The following is a 19382-nucleotide window of genomic DNA, read 5'->3' on the forward strand; positions in this document are numbered from 1 at the left end:
CCAAACAAGTGAATATATTAAAATACTTATGAAAATCCTGGTAACACCTTTAGATATTAAGGAAATTAGATGATCTACTTAAAACCTAAATTTCTATCTAGGAACACAACTATGTTATTTTTCTCTTCCTTTTTGATATCAAAATGCCATTAAATGTTCTTTGATATTTAAAATTTTCATTCTGGGTAGCTATCTTTCAGGATAGATATGCCAAACAATTTTTTGCTTTGCTTTTCAGAATTCTTTCAGTTCTCAAAGTGGAAGGATGTTGTTAATACGAATGATTCTGTACTGGCAAGAACCCACAAAACCTGTGTCAGCAACTCTTGTATATTTGTCGACTCAGTTCCTCTTGTATATTTATAAGGCAGTTGACTAAGTGCCTGAGATATTCCAATTCTTATGACTATCTGCTGAAGGACTGCAAAGGTCTGTCTCTAATGGTGTTCAGAAAATTTATGGTGATAAAAGAATTTATACCACTCTGTCAGTCCATGAATAATCATTTTACATGTGTCCTCCTCTGTAATTACTGCACGTTATAGTAGAGTTTATGCAACACGTACTGCACTGACTTTTTGGGTAGACCAACCACTACATGTAAAGTTACCTCCTCCCATGATACTGCCTTTTTTCCAGTTTCCTGCATTTCCTTCAGATGCTTTACAGTTGACATATTATGTCATTAGGTTCTTTTATCATATTTTTTGTGTTATCATACAATATCATATTACTAATTTATCACATCTGTTTCAAATAGTTGCATTTCTTTTAATACACAATGAAAGACACAGAATGAAGAACTGCTCCTAGTCACTGTGACCTACAAACAGAAAACCATTGACAAAAATAATTTAAAAGTGCGTACTATAAATTGTAGACAATTAAGATAAAATAATATTTCCATAATGTGCAACTGGTTGTTTTTCTGTATAGAGTGATCTGCAAACTGCTATACAGAACACAAAGCTCATATGATGGTATGGAAATCATGCAAGATAATATATCTTCAGTTCTGAAATCATGGTGAATATGTGGCACATTAATCTTGAAGAGAAATGCCATTTTTATTTTTGAAAGAGTATCCACTTCAGGACTATCAACTTCTGACTACTTTGGTGAGATTCATCTGTTGCCTAACATCTGCCTCTGAAGTTATGACTTTTGTCATTGCTAGGCTAGAAGGGCAGTAGATCTGATTCAATCTGATGATTTCCTAACAAACTCAAAGTGTTAAATTCTGGTTTAATTGAGTTAAACAGCGACTTTTATCTCAACTTTGCCAGGAAATCTATTTTGCCTTGGAACTTTAAACAGAGGGTGCATTGATGATGAAAAATAAATCATGTGACAACAGGCCTGACTCTGGGAACTTAACCAATAACTACCATTATTTAAAGGGTGCAACTAACACCTTACCCCATATGACCCATTTACCTTTCTTCAGAAGTCAGGTGAGTCAGCAGACAACCATCACTCTCAAATTAACTAAACCCCGTTGATTCATCTACCAAATTACAAAATATTGTTTGGTTTTTTGCAGACTTGCATAATAATTTTCTCATTCATCCGAGTAAACTAGCTACTGCTTTTTTCTCTGGATTTGAAATCCTTTTCCTTGACTTTGTGATCTTGATAATCTCTGTAAGAGTTTATGGACAGAATAAACATCTCTTGCTAAACAATCACATGACTTGATTTATAAACTACTTGACTTTCTCTGAAGTTGGGGAAAAAGACCTTCCACCTTTTCCAAAAATACTAACTTCAAGTGGCATAAGGGAAACTTAAGTTTCCTGAAGACAGAAGAAAAGTGTCTGATCTTTAGACTATCAAATGCTGACAGCTTGCAGCAACAGAGATGAATCGCTGGCTATATTTCAAATGTATCCCCTTAGGTGAACCTTACTCAGCTCTCAGACTTGATGCAAATATAGTCATCTCCCAAGATTTTGCTCAGAGAGAGAAACACCAAGTAGAAGCCCCAAATGTAAAAAAGTCCAAAGAAACTTGATACAAGTCCTGCTTTTTCACTTATGTCTTCCTAGGAGGAAATTCACCAGGATTGGAAAATAAATACACCTTGAAAAGCTTCCATACCAAATGTGGGGAGGAAATAGGCTTTTTTCAGTAAGAAACTGCCCTGAAGGTATTAAGGTTTGAGCACAAAATACTTTGAAGCCACTACTCTGTGTCATGAGAATGGAGCAGTCCGCTCCCAAATGGTAGGACCATGAGTAAAATTTAAGAATGCTTCTATAAAAGGCAATATACACATACAAAGCATGAACAGTGAGGACTATTGATTATTTCAGGACATCCAAATCAGTACAGAGAAATTCTGCACTAGCCGACAGTCATGAGAACCTAGTGCTTTTTCATGGTGGCTACAAGAACTGGCCAGTCATTCGTCCAATGAATTATATCTTCTCCATAGTTTTTAGTCCAAAATATTCCCTCTATTATCAGTATGAACAAATTCACATTACTAGACTCTGGCCATGGTACTGCAATTTAAATAAACAGTAACTCCATTAAGGTTGTCTGTTTTTACAAGACATAATGATTGAAGTGGAAATATAAAAAGCATATAAACTAATCTATAATTAATTATTATCAGAGGCTGCATATGGGATCCTTATGAACCTTTGAAAAAATTATAAGGTCAAATTAAACTAAACTCAGTGAGACTGAGTAATTAAGAGCACTATTTTACTTAAAGCATCTGATATCAAATGGTCCTTGCCTTGCATTTTTCCATTCTGTCTAGACCGTTCTTATGTGAAAGCTATCGTGATACTGACATTAAGCAACTTGCTTGGACTATAAAATACAACATTAAAACAAAGTAGAAGAATATGCCTTTATACCTGTTTCAATCCTAAAAGAAAAACATTTTAGCGTTTTTCCATGTACTTTATGTAATAAGGTTTTTTGTTATGTACTTACGTGATAAAGTGGAACTGTATTGTTTTCTGCTAGCGAGAAATTCAAGACATCTTGCTGTCCAGGTTCAAGCCTAACATTAATAGTAGATGTCAACACAGATGGACTAATAGGGTAGTTTGGACTGCTTGTGTTTTTGCCCTTTTTTCTTGACCTACGACCTGTGTCCCTTTTGTTGTCTTTTTGTGTCAAAGGCTCTTCTTGGATGACCAGTATCTTGTCATCACTCAGATATCGCAGGAGTGAATTCTCAGAGTCAGTTGTTGGAGGGAAGAAAAGAAAAAAGAAACATTAGTAAGAGGAAACAGAGAACCATTTTGGCTGCATCTGTATTGTCAGCTCGGTTAATTCCCCACTTCATCTGAGGCTCTTTCCTCTGCAAACAAAACTTATTTGTACCAAGGTTCCAGTCAAGAGCAAACTAAGTAGTTGGCACAAAACCTAGGCACAGAGAAGATGGTGGTGCATACCCAGGTCCTTGTGTGACAGATAGTATGAAGCTAGTCTACATCGTATGGCTTGTGTAACAAAGAAAATATAAATACAGCCAAAAGGTTTCAGTGAAATGTCCAAGATCATCACTTGGTATTGTTAAACTGGAAAGAGTCATGTGAATGTCAAATGAATTCTGAGGGCTTGCACTGGACTCAGTACCACATTTACTGACACCCCCTGCCATTTGAGGTGAAAGTGAGCACACACATAAAATATTTGTGAATTTTATCAAGCAGGGAGTATCTCTGGGACCATTACAGAGGCAAGGATTGTAATTTCAAGGAACCTAACAAACCGGAATAATGGTATTAAGGAGATGTGCAGTATACTTGGGCACAATTTCAAAATGGGAACTGGCCAGGCAACAAGTCTAAGGAAAGGAATCTGTCTAAACTAAACATAAATCAACAGATCTGGAATAAATCAGAGAAGTCTTGTGCCTTAAATGAAATTTATTTTCTCTTGGAATGGAAGATTACTGAAAAAGGCAGTTTAAAGTCCTGTATTAATTTTCAAGAATATAATTCAATTTTGTCATATTGTAAGTTGAACTCCTCTTAGCTACCCACACTGTGCCTAAAAGATTCTGAAAAAACTATTTATTTAAGAATCTTTAACAATTGGCATAACAATAAATATATTTGCACATTTGGAGAATATTCTTTTGAATTATATAATCACTTTTTAGCAGAGGAAAAAAAGGAAAAAAAAGGAACTTTGCTATCACCATGCTTCTCCCAAAGTTCATAATTCCCACTAGAATCAATAGAAATTTATATGATTAGGACTGCTGGTCTGAACAGTGACAGTACAATTGCTGATTCTGGTTTCAAATATTCATTCATAATAATCAAAATGTGTCTCAAAGGACATTACCTTACATCTATAACGTCACTTATTGTTTTCTAGAACTGTGCAGATTAAGAACTGATTGCTATTAACATATATCTGAATCTTATAAGTCTTTTTTCCCTTGATGTTTCTCTTTCTTTATGGTAGAATTAGATAGAGTAAATCCCTCCTACTAATACAAACTTTTTAATTTTCAGAAATAGAAACACAAAAACCGAGATACTAAACAGGCTCTTTTATATTCTCCGTGGCACTCAAGAAAAATAGATTTGGTTCCTGCAATATCTTCATGCTTCTTAAGTAACAAAGAAAAAAAAACCTTGGAGAACAGCAGAGAAAAAAAAAATAATACTCACCTCTGCTTCCCCTCTTGTACATGTTTTGTTCTTTTGACTCCCCTATCCAACTGTACTCAGTAGGCATAGAAACAGGCCTTAAATCTCCTGGAAACAATTCAAGACAAACCAATATAATTTTTGAAGACTACAAATAGAAGGCTGTAGAGTAAGTAATGCCTATAAGTTACAGGCATGACAAGACCCTTCAGAGCAATCCTTTCTATCAGCACCTATACATTATTAAAGCTGTAGCATTCAGGATCATATAAACATCATATATGCCGGATTCTCCTCTTCATTATACCGATCTGAAGAAAAGTACCGCTGACTTCGGTGAAAGCACTTGTAAATGTAAAGCAGGTTACAAATTTATTTTTAAACTCTGTTCTGTAAAAACTTCCTGACTCATTAAATAGGTGGTTTAGAATAAAGAGAGAAGCAGTTTTTAAACGGACTAATATGCTTTACTAAAACTAGAAAGACTATTAATACAGATACAACATTACATATCTATCAGTTAAACAGTAAAACCTATCTGACCTGGAAAAACACACAGTGAGTAATGAGGGGATCTCATAGCTTCAAGGAATGTAAATTTCAAATGCCTTAAAAAGAAAACAGAGTGCAGGTTGGTAACAACAACAAAAAGAAGATTCAGACATTAGGGTTTTAATTACTACGATTTTATGGCACTGTGGCTGTAAGATATTAACGTGCATTAGTCATTCCCTACTACGGTATCAGTAGAACATTGATAGCAGGCCATTAAATGAGGAATACTACAAAACTGACTATAAAGCATTAGCACTTTGGCCTTGTCAGTGTGCATTATTATCACAAAACATACCCTCTAGATTATGGGTTAAATTCTGTCTGACCCATAAAGCCAAAATGCCTTTTTCCATATACCAGCTGACTAAATTTAGTGTGTTTCTTTAGCACTCCAGCAATTTTTTTTAAAGTAGTTTGCTACTGTTCTGTTTCTAGGATAATTACAGAATTTAAATGTGAACAAGAGTTTCTTTTTCATTATCAATTTCCCTAGGTTGGTTAGAGCGACAAAGTATTTTCTGTGGATTATTTGTATGCTAATATAGTTTTTTATTCACTTTTCTTCCAAAATACAGCTTTTTAGCTACTAAAATGTTAGGAGGATTTAAGAACAAACAGGTATATAAGACAAGTATGCTTCTGGATAACATGATTTTCTGAAAATTGAATGAGTAACATATACCTACAGTACTGATATTTTCCCATATTATACTTTTGCTCATACCATAAAAGTTACTGTATAACTAATTGTATGGAAAAAATATGTAGTTTCCTTGTCTGCCTACCAGTTGAAACTACCTTTAACTACAAATGTATTATTCAACTCCTAATCTCAAATTTGGCCTTAGAAGAACAATATTAATTAAGAAAAAACCCCCAACAAATCAAACAAAAGGAAGAATCTGTAATATGGAAAAGAATGAGAAACAAGTAAAGATTATAAATTCAAAAACAAAAATATGAAAATAAGAACGCACATAACAAATTACGATCAACATAATAAAATTTAGCAGTATTTCTGTAAAGAGAAGAAAGGTCTGAAGCTCTGAAGAGAGTTGTAACACAAATACCAGATTCCACAGCACAATCGATGTCAAAAATAGAAATTTAGGACAGGAAACACACAAGCCAAACAAAGGAACTAGCGATTTTGGATACTGCTTATTTTACTTCCAAGTTCTTTCCCAAACAAATGTAAGCTATAAACTGTTTTAACATTGCAACTTGGATCTGTTTGAGGAGTAGAAAATTATTGTGTACAAGTATACCAGTATAAATTGAAAGAAAAAACCCCAAAACTTATTTATGGTGTTTTTGTCTCTTTAACACATAAACAGAAGAGATTTGATATGCATTGCCACAAGAACTCTAAACACCATAGCATGTTAGAGTCGGACTAATATTAGAATATAACTCTAGGTAAAAAAAAAAAAAAAAATGCACTGCAGCAATGATAAATACAAGCTTAATTTTCACAAATGGTTTGAGAAAGTGGACTTCTTATTTGCCTCCTTGGAATTTGCATATATTATCAATGCTGAGCACCTCATCTGCCTGACTATCCTTCCACCTACCAGCTGCAACAGAGACTGGTTTCTAATAATCGCTTCAATTCTGGTAAGTCCATGGCAGGAATTTCTGAACTGTGGTTTGTGCGAGTCCTAGCAATAATGAAAGCATCTGCTCAACCGTGAAAGACTTCAGAAGTTTTATTTTCCTTACTTTGCCCATGGCTATCCCGTTCCAGCATCAGATACGTGTTTATTGGATCTACCATAAATCCTGTCTTTCCACCGAAAGACATATCGTCACTTTGATGGTTCAAATGTACATTTAAGTCAAAAAGTACAGAACATTCTACTACAGTAGAACAAAATTTGGATTTGGAAGTCTGTTAATTGACAGATTAATTTAATCTGTAGTTTAAATAATTCTGGTTTAACAATTGTTTTTGAAACAAAAGCATATTCCTGAGACTTTAAAATAAAATTCCTTCTAGATTTTCAAAGTTACAGAAAATCAGAACTGTCCATCATAAACACAAGAAAAATATTGCTTATTACTGGGATCAGGCACAGAGCCCAACATTTTAAGTCATCATGCAGCATGAACTTATGAAAGTAAGCCAAATACATCCATCTGGCTCCAATTTTAATCACAGTTAAGATCTATCTTTCATTCTAATTTTATTATAAAATGATGTCATTTATCAGGGAGATAAAGATTGAGTATTACTAGTCTTAAGATGGAATCCTACTCTTCAGTGTTACAGCTCTTTTAAGCATCAAGTATATGGCTGTACAAGTTACTAAAAATATCCTACATATAGCAAAGATCTGTTAGAATTTCCCTATTCTGAAAAGGTAGTGTATATATATATATATAAAAACATGATCCTGTTCATTTTACAATTGATTTTTGCCATTTTTTTTTACCATAAATCCAGCTGCAGTTAGCAAAATACAAAAACAGGACAAAAGTTCTGTTTACTTGATAAACATAAGCTAAGATTTCTTTCAAACTGTTAGAATGACAAAAACAGAACAACACTTGGAAAGTTGGATGTCCTTTGCTGGGAAAGTCTAGCTACAGTGAATTATCACTTGCTAGCTACAGTGAACTATCACTGCAGCTTGACGTAATTTGAAGTATCCTTGCAGCTGTCATATTTTCAGACTTGAATTCTACCCTCTCAGCTCTTGAAACAGCAGGTGAAATTACTTAAGTGTCACTCATTAGCTGATCTTAACCAAAAGGTAGCGCAGTTGAAATCTTAACCCAGGTAAGTTATATATTCTATGCCATAGATATCTGATAGATATAATATAGATATATCTGATATATGATATATAGATATATCATAGATATAATAAGAAAACCTCAGCAAACATTTATTGACAGAAGAAAATGCACGTACAGCTTAACTATCAAAGTCTGTTTTGGCATCTGGGGCCATCAGTTGCCCTCTCTTCTAACATTTATGGTGGTAACAACACCTCAGTCTGAGAACAGGGAAGAGAAAGCCGCATCGTCTCTAAGTACTAACAACTGAAAGAAGCATGGGAAACTACATTTAATAACATCCATGGTATCAAATCCTGCACCAGAGACTAACCAGTTCTGTGGCAGACCAACAGAATCAGTGCCTGAAGTGCTTAAAGATTTTTCTTTTTCTTCCCCAACTGTGTTCCATTTCGGCTGTTACTCGGCTGGATCTTCCACTATAACTGCCTTTGGTATTATCTCCATTGAACTGCACTATGTTTCTATTACCTGTGTTCTTCATAGACATTTTTCTTTACTACTCTGAGCTTGTGAGAGGTTTTCCCTTTCCTAGATATCAAAGACAAAAAAATTTAGGAACGTTTTTTAACAAAATGAGAGAAAGGAAGAAACCTTAGTCTTGGAGCAGGTGAACGAAGTACTGATTGACGGCATCACATCTATCTATCTATCTCAAAAGATAGAACCTACCCATACAGAATGCTATGATCAGAAGGAGGAGTCATTGCTTTCTCTGAGGCTCAGAAATAATGCCATTTTCAAAATCAAATATAATTACAGTTTTTAAAAGAAATCTTTTATCTTAAGTCTGTAAACTTTACAAAAATAACTTACTGCCTTGAAAATAAAACCACTGCAAATATATGGAGAATACACTGCTGTATTTCAGTAGTATTCTTCTAAAATTCACCAAACACCGAGCAAATCAGTTTTAACAGAGAAACAAAAAAAAATTTCATCAATTCATTTTCAGCAATACCTTTTATATAGATACATATACTCATATACAAGCACATATGTTTGTATACCTGTACACCTCAGAGATTTACATACACATGAAATTTCTGTATAAAACCAGAGTTTATTATTTTTAATAGCATCTTATATATTTAAGCAGTCCCCATTCTAAGATTTTGAAAGATATTTCTAGTATTAACAATGCATTGCAGGATACTACTCATGTAATTATATCCATTTAATACAGCACTGAATTTTGGAGGGCCTTACATCTTATAGATACTTTTATACCACAAGTAAGTCTTTTCAGGCTCTCCATTGAAATTTAACAGTCCAGAACACTGCAACTAAAATAATCTCCAAGAGCTTGTGAGTGAAACTGAGTAAAATCAAGATTCTAGCTATCCAAATAATATGAACTCAAGTCTCATTCAAAATTTTAAGTGTGCACTGCAGACTAAATATCTTACACACTCCTGATCCTGAATGTTAGCTTATAATTATACTAATTATTCCTTCACATAAACTTTTGTCTAGTATTTAGAGCCAACAGGTCATGGTCTAAAAAAGAATGACAGGTATTTGGGGGTGTTGCAGTGTTAACAACACAATTTGTAAATCTGGTCAATTTAGCAATTTTAAAGAAATCAAGCCTACCGTGAGTGGGTGTTTTTTCTCTTCTCCGCACTCCTGTAGCTCTGCTTCTCTCATACTCAGAGCCCACAGGGTGACCTTCACCTTCAATTAAGGTGTAGTATTTTCCACTCTCATGCTCCAGAAAATAGTTCGGAGATTCAGAGCCTTTCATTCCAGACTTTCCAAATTTGCTGATGTCATCACAAGACATTATTCCAATTTCATCTCTAAAAACAGTAAACCAGAAGATTATGGAGAAATTAACCATTTTATGATAAAGCTAAAGCGTAAAACTGTCTCTCCCAAACGCTAACAATGAAAAGTCCTGTAATTGAAACGCTATGTGTGTGAACTTTCATAAAAGTGATTCAATTCAACAAGTGTAAATTAATGAAATAATCATTAGGTTCCATTTTAACATAGTTATTCAGGAGTTTTCTAGTGTTTGAGAGGGAGCATAAGGAATTGGTATAACATGAGAAGGCAAGGGTTTCCCTTGCAGAAATGCTTGCTTTAGAATAAGATACAAGTGGTCACATAAAAGTAAATAAAGCTAAATGATTAAAGACTTCTTTAAATGCTTTCTTGGTTTAGGACTAAACCTACGTATTGCTCAACTGGTATCTACCTAAGTGAAAGTGAAGTCTTTCAAAATAATTATATGCTGCTTAATGTATTTCTAGCTCTTAATTTTACTAAATATTTAGTTTGATTGTGGGGCTTTTTATTTGTTTGTTTTTATTAGTCTAGTGAAATTGAAGTGTAAAATTTTATTTTTCAAAACCTCAAATTCATTAGGATATAAATACCTGGGGCCATAAAGTCCTGACATAGGAGACAGAATGAAAACATCCTGGAGTGCCGAGTTCTCCATTTTTGAGGATATGCCCATTGTACTTGTTGGTGTTGTAGAGCTGCTTGTTGGACTGGTTGGAATTACAGGCTGTAAAAAAAAAAAGCACATGAAGAATAAATTAATATTTTCTGCGCTACAAGTAAACAACAAAGTCAATGTGCATAATTTTAGGAATCTTGACCTCTTTTTTTGGATTAGCCATTTTTTCGAATTACTGAAATTTCTTCCAAAAAGATGTCTACTGAAACACTGTTTTACCAAAGAGTTCAAGACTAGTTATGAAAGAAACGGATAAAAGACCGGTAGTGAAGTTAATTTAAAAGCCATCTCATGCAAAAATCTGAGACTCAGAATCAAAATATCATTTTTAACCAATGCAGAAAATCAATTTTATGGGGAGGAAGGATGTACACTATTAAATGCCATTAATACAAAAAATTAATTACAGAACTCTGGAATACTTGCACTGAATGAAAGTGTTCATAACCATAATGTTGGTTTCAGTAGAAGATTTATTGTTAACAAGGACAGAAAACGTAGATTTTTTTAAGAAAACAGAACTCATAGTCATCTATTGTTTCCTATTTTTTTACGGAAACCATAGCCATGATGATTGTACCACAGTGATACAAATATAGGTTCTATGGTGACTAGCAATGAAATATAAATTAACCTAAGCAATAAATGTGAGTATCATAAATATTAAAAGTATTCATAAAGTCTGGGGAACTTTTTGGATTTTTGCATTTTTTAGTTTTTAAATGAAGTTAAACACAATTGTTTTACTCAAACGCCACAGGGAAGCTCAAGTCAATGGCTGTAAGGACTACAACCAAATATTCTGTGCAGGAAACAGATTATACACAAAGAATATTTTTCAACCAAGGTACAGTCTGCATTTATATTCAAGAAATAGAAAATATTTTTATTTAGTATTATTGTTTAGATTATTTATAGGAAAAATTCCCATTCAAATACAAAATTGTGCTTAGACACAACTAGTTTTCTACAGGTGGAAGGAAAACAGAGTGACCTAGAAATTGGATGAAAGCTACGAAGACCAATTATAATATTTTTCTAAATACAATGCTTTCTATCTTCTAGAGATAAACACTGAAATTATTTTTATGTGATTCAACAAATAAAAGCAATCCTAAATACCAAAAAAGGATGTTTTTTCATGAGAATATCAGTCTGCACAGGGGTCCAAATTATACTACTCTTCTATGCTTATTGCTAAGCTTCTTATACTCCGATCAAATGTTTTAGGTTTCTTTTGTATTATCAATATAAATAGATAAGAGGTGACTGCTAAAGACATGAATCATTCACTACTTACTTTCTCATATCTTTGGAAATTAGGGCCTACCACCTTATACACAGTTTCAACCACTACATTTAGAATACTACCATTATTTCTGCAGTTTTGGTGTGGCAGTATTAGTAAAGAGACTAAATATAAGCTATTCTAGTAATCCCCCAACTTACCTGCAGCTGGATACAGTTTCCCACGGGTCAAAACATAAATTATCACCATCACAGAAAGACAAGCAGAAACTCCATTTCAGAATCAGAAAAGAAATTACCTATACCAAGTCTCTTGTGGATAATTTTTTTTCAATGGTTGTATATTCAGCAGTCATCAAGGTTACAGGTTAGTCAATGAAGTTGACAATAGAAAAAAAGGGCGGGGAGAGATATTATGACAGTTCAGTTTGCCCCCAAAGAGGGTGATAGCCATGCTATTCCTGATAGATTTTAAAAAAATCTAACCTTATAGCAATGTAATCTTTTTTGCTTCAATTTAATTCAATTCTTGTCCTACCCATCCCAGAAAGTGAGAACTTTCCTTTTCACTCTTCTTTAACTTTTTATTTATTTTTACATTCTGAATCTGATCTGTTTCCCCTTATTTTAGCTAGAAAACAAGAAAAAACCCCTAATTCTTCCCTTACAGGGCTTGTTTTCTAAAATACTAATGAACTGTAGTGTGCTCTGTACTTTCTCCAAGTGATTAGACTAGGTGTACCCAGTGTATACCAGGTGTACTCAATACCCAGCTGAGATTGTACTAATACTGAATAAAGCACAATAATTATTTCACTTATCTTGTGTTTTATATTCCTGTTTATGTCTCTCAGTCAGGTATTTGAGTTCCTTCCAACATGACATTCAGCTTTTTGTTTACTGTAATTTCCACATTATTTGGAATTATTGCCGCATTATTGAATTGCTACATTCTTTAAAACTGCAATTGATTATTTCAAAGTAGAATACTTTACACTTGCCCCTCTTTCACTTCATTACATTTTTAGAGCTTTTTTCTAGTTTTCTAAACTAATTTTTAATTACCAGCCAAGACTTCATTGCATTTGCAGGCCCTCCTGGTTTAGCACCGTATGCAAATTTAGTAAGCAGATCCTTCAGGCTGTCAGGAAAACATAGAACAAAACCACATGTATCACCTATCTGTTGAATACTAAACGATACATCCTTTGTTTGATAGTGAACCATTAACAGCTATTTGTTAGGCAAGGTTATCCAGTAATTTTCCACCCATTCAATCTCAATTTCACCTAGTCCTTAATTCTCTATGCCATACTTATGACAATGTCACAAGAAAAGGTATTAATATCAGAGTAAGATATACAGCTTCTCTGTATCTACCAGGCCAGTTAACTGCTCACATAAGAGCATTAAATCTGTTTAATGATTTCTTCATAATAAATTCATGTTGTTTTTACTCATCTGTTATCTTACAAGTGCTCACAAACTGTGCATATTAAGTGACTGACTTACAATTCCCTGACTTTTGCATTTCCCCTTTCTGAAGACAAGCATTATACTTCTTGTTTTTCTACTTCTTACTGTAATTCATCATTCTCCCACAATTTCACAATAAATACGTTTGAAAAATAATGGTCCAAGAGTGCCTCCCCCCTTCCCGCCCAAGGAAATACCCGCTGCTCTTCTTGCCTTTTCAAATGGCGTACTGTAAGAGCTCATCTGAGTTTACAGAAATGCACGCTCTTGAAGTCCACTTTCCTTATATAAGGGTTCTAAGTTTTTAAGAAAATACACTGCTTCATGACTGCTCTCAGATAAGCTGTCTCCTGCCTTCTCCCTCTCAGCTTTACTTACGTTCTCCACCTCCTCTATGAAAAATACCTGTCTTCAGTGCTTTCCAAGAATTTGTTGGCCATTATGTCTTTGTAACAACACCTGTTTCTATCCCTTTCTCAAAGGATGCACCCAATCCAAATAAACCATATTGCGTGATTCTGCTAGTTGCTCACAAGAAACCTTCTTCACTCATCTGGCCTGGGAGTCTTTAATGAAGAAAAAAGAGCACCTGCTTTCACCTCCTCTATCATCACTCAGATAATTCCAGCAAATATAATTCTTCTATGATCTGGAGCTCAGAGTGAAGGTAGCAAATATGTATACCTTCTTTCTGAGCTCCAGATATGTCAGTGACATCAGACATGGAATTTCAGTTGGTTTAGGTATCTGCAAAATAGCATAAGGGTCTTTTAATATTATTAAAACGTTAGTTTAATAAGAGTATTTAATATAATATTTTAGTATTATACCAGATCCAAAAAGGTAATTTTAATAAATAATAAATATCATCCCAACCAGGACTATCAATTCAACAGACATAGTCAATTCTTTAAATCTTATATCTCAATTCCAATAAAATGACTTAAAGTGATTATACTGACTCTGTGTGTGTACAAATGAATGTTTGCCAAAGTGTGTGCAAATAGATGCACAGGTGAAAAAAATCCCAAGGAAAACACATTTGTTTATAAAGGACTTCTGAAAAGTGACACTTTAGGAATCTGCTGTATGTTATTCAAAGTTTTTAATGAGAATAGCTAATTATCAGTAAAATGATTAAGCAATGCTGAAATACCAGAATAAAAATGAAAGACAAATGGTAAATTCAAAACTCCTTGGAAATAAACAATTGTTTGCCAAACAGAAAAATTCAAGCTGTTTCAGAAACAAAATACATTGCTGTGATTCTGAGTGTGTTTTGCAAACATTGGGGATAACTAAATATTGTATCTATTTAAAAAGTGCTGTTCAAAACAACCAACATATGACCCCAGTGCATCCTGCAAAAAACAGCAGGACAAGATGCAGGAAGCTGGTAAAGCCCGGTGGTACAGCAACGAGAGGCTTGAACATGGACATCCCTTACCTTTTGAGGGGGTATGAAGATTAAGGATGGGGTACTGAGTCTCTGCTTTCTCCCTTGAAGGAATAAACTCAATCCCCAGAATTCCCCTGATGGGTGAATTCACAGAAAACACACAGATGTCACTCTTCTACATGGATTGCCTGCGGTAAGGGAAAATGGGGCTTTGTAACTGCGTATCACCCTACAAATTCCTACAGTGTGTATTTTTTTTTCAGAATAGATTCATTCATGCTAGTGATAAAGATGACTAATTGCTTATTGGACAAGCTGCTATTCAGAAAAAATAAATGTTCAACAATACAAATACTACTCACAATAAGAAACAGAACTCTCAATATGGTTGAATATTTCTCACATACTGGTAAATTGGTATAGCTGTGCTGTAAAACAGCAGGAACGTTCACAGTGTTTTCAAGTCTTGTGGATTTTTACTTTTTTGAAACTTGAAATATATACCTCTTTTTGATGTGTAAATAATAATTTTTGTCCTCAGAGTGAGCGAATACAATGAAATACATATGAATATGACAGAAGTCAATAAAAGCATGAGTGGCATTAAGACGAAAAGGCAATGACTGTTCAGCATCTCCTCTGATACAAGACATTTAAGAGAACAGAACACAACTTTCTTGCTGCATTTTCTTTGTCTGAGGTGTTACAAGTCTTTCCTTGCCCAAGATATTTCTCACTGAGATAGTAAAGTAAATGGGCAGCACATAATTTCAGAGTTCATCTGAGCAATTCTATCAGGGTACAGTACCCGAACGATGAACTCCAAACTAACTTGAGTGGTAAACAAGAAGTGGCATACACCAACTTGCTATTTTCCTTTTTTCGCTCTACAAGCATCTGTTCTCATAATGCTATGGAATTTCTCTTTGTACAAAGCAACATCTCTCCAAATTCATATGGTTTTCAGAATCTGAAATGAGCTACCTCGCTAGAATTATTCTGAAGATACTTATAAGGTTGCAGAGCATAATGTATATTTTCTAATACGTAAGAATTATTATAAAATTGTCACTGTAGACGTAGGCTTTAATACTCATATCACCTGACAGATTCTACATCTCAAGCTAAATTTAAATTTAAACATCAAGTTTAATGTTCTGGATCAAGTAGTTGTAACAGGAAGGATTATTCCAATTAGAAAATTTCTGCAAACAGAAAGAAAAAAATACAATAAGTGCTGTATTTTATTGGAATGAAGTTGCCTGTGTGCTCACTTTTATAAAAAACAGAGCACTATTTGCCATTGCAGATGAAAGAACCATTTTATATTGAGTGGGAAGATAATCACAGAGTTTAAAAATGAAAATAGTCTTCTAATATCACATAATGCCAACTAGATACAGAATGAGAAAATGGTATGACTGACATGTTGTCTCACTGAAAGATAATTGTAGCATAGAACTTCAGCATATGTTAACATTCTGCTGCTGTTAATTAATCATCAAGGGAAAGTATATACAGCAAAGGAATGCTACCACAAGACCAAGAAATAAATTTTATAAGGATTCACAGATTCTGTATCATTAATAATTCATAAATTAACTATGTGGTATAATTTTAAACATAATTATTGTGGAAAAAATTATTAATAACACCTATAAGTGCCTTAAGCAATAATAGAAAACATGAAAACTTTTATTTAAAAAATTCCTGCTGCACACCAACCTGAGTTAAAAAACATTATTTCTGGCCTCTGAATTTCAAGTTCTTCAATCCTACTTCCTTTGTTCCTTCCCTAATTATGCACTGCTTTTTTTTTTTGTTTTTTACCTACACTAAATCAGAATGGTAGAATTGCTTTGCATGTGTTATTTGTCATTATTTGTCATTACATATATGGATATATGTAACGCACCATGACAAATAACACATGCAGAGCAATATATATAGATCCATATATATGTAACACACCATTAAATATAACACATCCATATATGTTATCCTTTTTTGTGACAGTCTGACATCTGCTGAATTGTTTTCAGGTTTGATCTACTTCAACTGAGATCTTTTTCTACAGATTGTTGCTTAACTGGTCATTCCATATGCTACATTCATGCAGCTGGTTACGTTTGTCTTAAGTATAAAACCTTCTGTCTATGCTGAATGTATTCTGCTTATTTTTGAAAGTCTGTCAATAGCCTCTGACAGCCTCTGTTCTGTGAGAGCCAATTTAATCCATTAGTGGTAGAAAACTCCAGAAAAACAAATAAATAAAACCAGAGGCCTTCCTACTAATTCAACGAATTAAACTGATCTAGAGAGTGTAAAAAATGCCAAAGTCAAACAAAGGCGAGGATATTCTGCAGCCAAGCACAGGGAGAGGGAAGTGAGATCACTGCTTTCCAGCAGCATCAAGCTGTTATGTCAGCTGTCCAGGAAACACGAACTTTAGTATCATCTTGAAATTTAATCATGCTAGTTCCAAGTCATTAATGACAATAATAAATAATACTAGATCCAGGTGAGAGCTGTAGGAAACAGGAAAAACAAAAAACTGCATCCTGAAATGTATCCAGGTCCTAATACTTGAGCTTGCCTCAGTGGCATGAAGACTAAAGAAGACCTAAAGATGCTAAAGACGACCTAAAGCTGGTTTTCAACATCTTATTACAAAATCTACTGTTAAGAAGTAACACTGGCAATGCTCCTTTTATTTTCCAAAGTGATTTATATTTTTATTTAAATCCCTCACTGCACTATTCTCCGATATAGAAGAAACATGTCCTAGTGAGAATGACACTTAAAGCACCCTTTGATCCTCAGGGGCTCTTGCATTCTGGGTCATCAGGAGAGGACATATCACAAAAATAGAAACTGTTGATAATTCCACAAAAATAGCTTGGTGCACTTTCACTTATCTGGCTACCGTGACAAAGGTCGGCATGTTTTGTGGAAAATACCGTGCCATGTATACAGTACATATTGTTTTCACACTTACAAAACTTCCAGAACTAGTGCTGCTTGTGAATTATGATTCTTTAATGTACTAACATAAAGAGAGGATCTCTATGGAAGCCCTGTTGCAAATGTGATTTCCATTTTGCTGCCCCTGGAGGCTTCAGATGAAGTTCACAAGTAGATAGACAATCATCTTGCTAGAGGGAAGAATGCTATTCCTGCACCCTTATGACAGAAAAATCCGAAGAGTTCTGAATCTCCTCTGGGTGTCACAATGCCCCTTTCCTCTCCCCCAGAGGTAGTCACAGAGAAAAGAAAGATGGCACTAAACCCAAGTGTCAGCACTCCTGAGCTGCAAGGATTACACAAACTCCTTAAGTGAAGCAGCTGTGTAGGATTTAGGCACTTTGAGGAATGAAAGATTCAAGAATCTTCCTGCCAGGCAGGAAGGAAATTTGCCTGGATAGGCTTGAAGGGTTTGCTTTGTTTTGTTAATTTAAAAATTATTCAGAAACACATTCATGTATCATGTGATCCAAACAAAACGACTCTGTGAAGCTTCCACATAATGAAAGTGCATAAACTTATTACAGAATGCTATATAGTATTAAAGATAAACATGCAAAGTTACTAACTTACTCAAAAAACTTTCCTTTAATAATGACATTTTGAGTTCAATCTTTTTTACTGTGAGTCAGTTTCTACTACATATGTTGATGCTGTAGGAAGAACCAGCTGTGATGTTCACAATTGATTTTTTTCATATCAACAGGTTTTCAAGGAATAAGTACGCAGAAAATATCAGAGGTTCTATTAGCATTGGTACCAAAAACTCAAACTCAGTGAGAGATGCGGAGCAGAAGCAGACTTTTCCTGAAATGTAAAGGGTCTGACACACCCGATTACAAACAAGTAGTTTTGACAGACTGTGAAATAATGGAAACAGGGAGGCAATGTTGCCTCTGCCAGTCAAAGCAAGCTACTGAACTGCTGCCTTGCTCTTCAGTAACACTATTTGTAAATGTTCTTTCCTTCTATGAATTCCTGTGGCTCCCAACTTCACAAAAAAAAAAATGGAGGAAAACAATCTTATTGGCACATACAGTATTGCCACACAAACTTATCTCAGCACCTTATTTCAAAGGAATTTGGGACTTTTTAGAGGCTTCTGTTCCTTTCACTGGAAAGAAAAATTCTACTGCTTTCTCTTGAATAGAATAAAGGATTTACCATGACACCAGCATTGCAACAGCCTTCTTACCTGAAGTGCAAGAGGCTTCCACCTCACATTCTTCAAAAGGGCAGGAGCAGAAACCAGGGTATTCTGAGGACGTTTTTTCAAGGTTAAAATCACTCCATTTGGGTCTTCCCGCAATGCATTTACTAGGTTCTTTAACTGCCAGCCAACCTAAGGAAAAATTCCATAATTGAATTTTGAAAGCTTTCTGTTTAGCTTTAAATGTGAAGGAAGTCTTCTATTAACTGAAAAGGTCTGTTACAGCCGACTCTTTGCAAACATAAGCAGTTTTTATAAGCTGTGTCTGATTACTTCTGTTGGACTGAAACGATGCTGCTGAAGCTGGATTTTTATTTTTTTTTAGCTACGTTTCTCAACAAAACAAGGCATAAGTGAACACTGTCTCCCTTTTAATAATTTGTGAGATCACTGTACATTTTAAATCAAATGATGAGGACTAGCAGTCATGAAATCATTTTAATCTGGATCCTTAGTTGAAACATTCACTGCTGAGGGCAAAGACAGACTATGCTATAGCAGCATATGTAACATATATGTAACAGCTTTAAGATCCTACCTGAAGATAAATGATCATTTACTTGATTTAGC

At 34.4% G+C, this 19382-nt stretch overlaps 1 protein-coding gene across 1 annotated transcript in view; it reads right to left on the reverse strand.

The window, feature by feature from the left end:
• LOC143164716 (connector enhancer of kinase suppressor of ras 2-like) overlaps positions 1 to 19382 on the reverse strand; it is a 213896-nt gene that overhangs the window by 50169 nt on the left and 144345 nt on the right. The window contains exons 9-13 of the mRNA XM_076347640.1: positions 18798 to 18944; positions 10370 to 10503; positions 9582 to 9787; positions 4651 to 4736; positions 2950 to 3204 (exon numbers count right to left, since the gene is read on the reverse strand). Coding sequence (XP_076203755.1) covers positions 2950 to 3204; positions 4651 to 4736; positions 9582 to 9787; positions 10370 to 10503; positions 18798 to 18944 — 828 coding nt within the window. The remainder of the gene's footprint in view (positions 1 to 2949; positions 3205 to 4650; positions 4737 to 9581; positions 9788 to 10369; positions 10504 to 18797; positions 18945 to 19382) is intronic.

Source organism: Aptenodytes patagonicus, chromosome 9, assembly GCF_965638725.1.
Source record: "Aptenodytes patagonicus chromosome 9, bAptPat1.pri.cur, whole genome shotgun sequence".
Taxonomy (NCBI): Eukaryota; Metazoa; Chordata; class Aves; order Sphenisciformes; family Spheniscidae; genus Aptenodytes; species Aptenodytes patagonicus.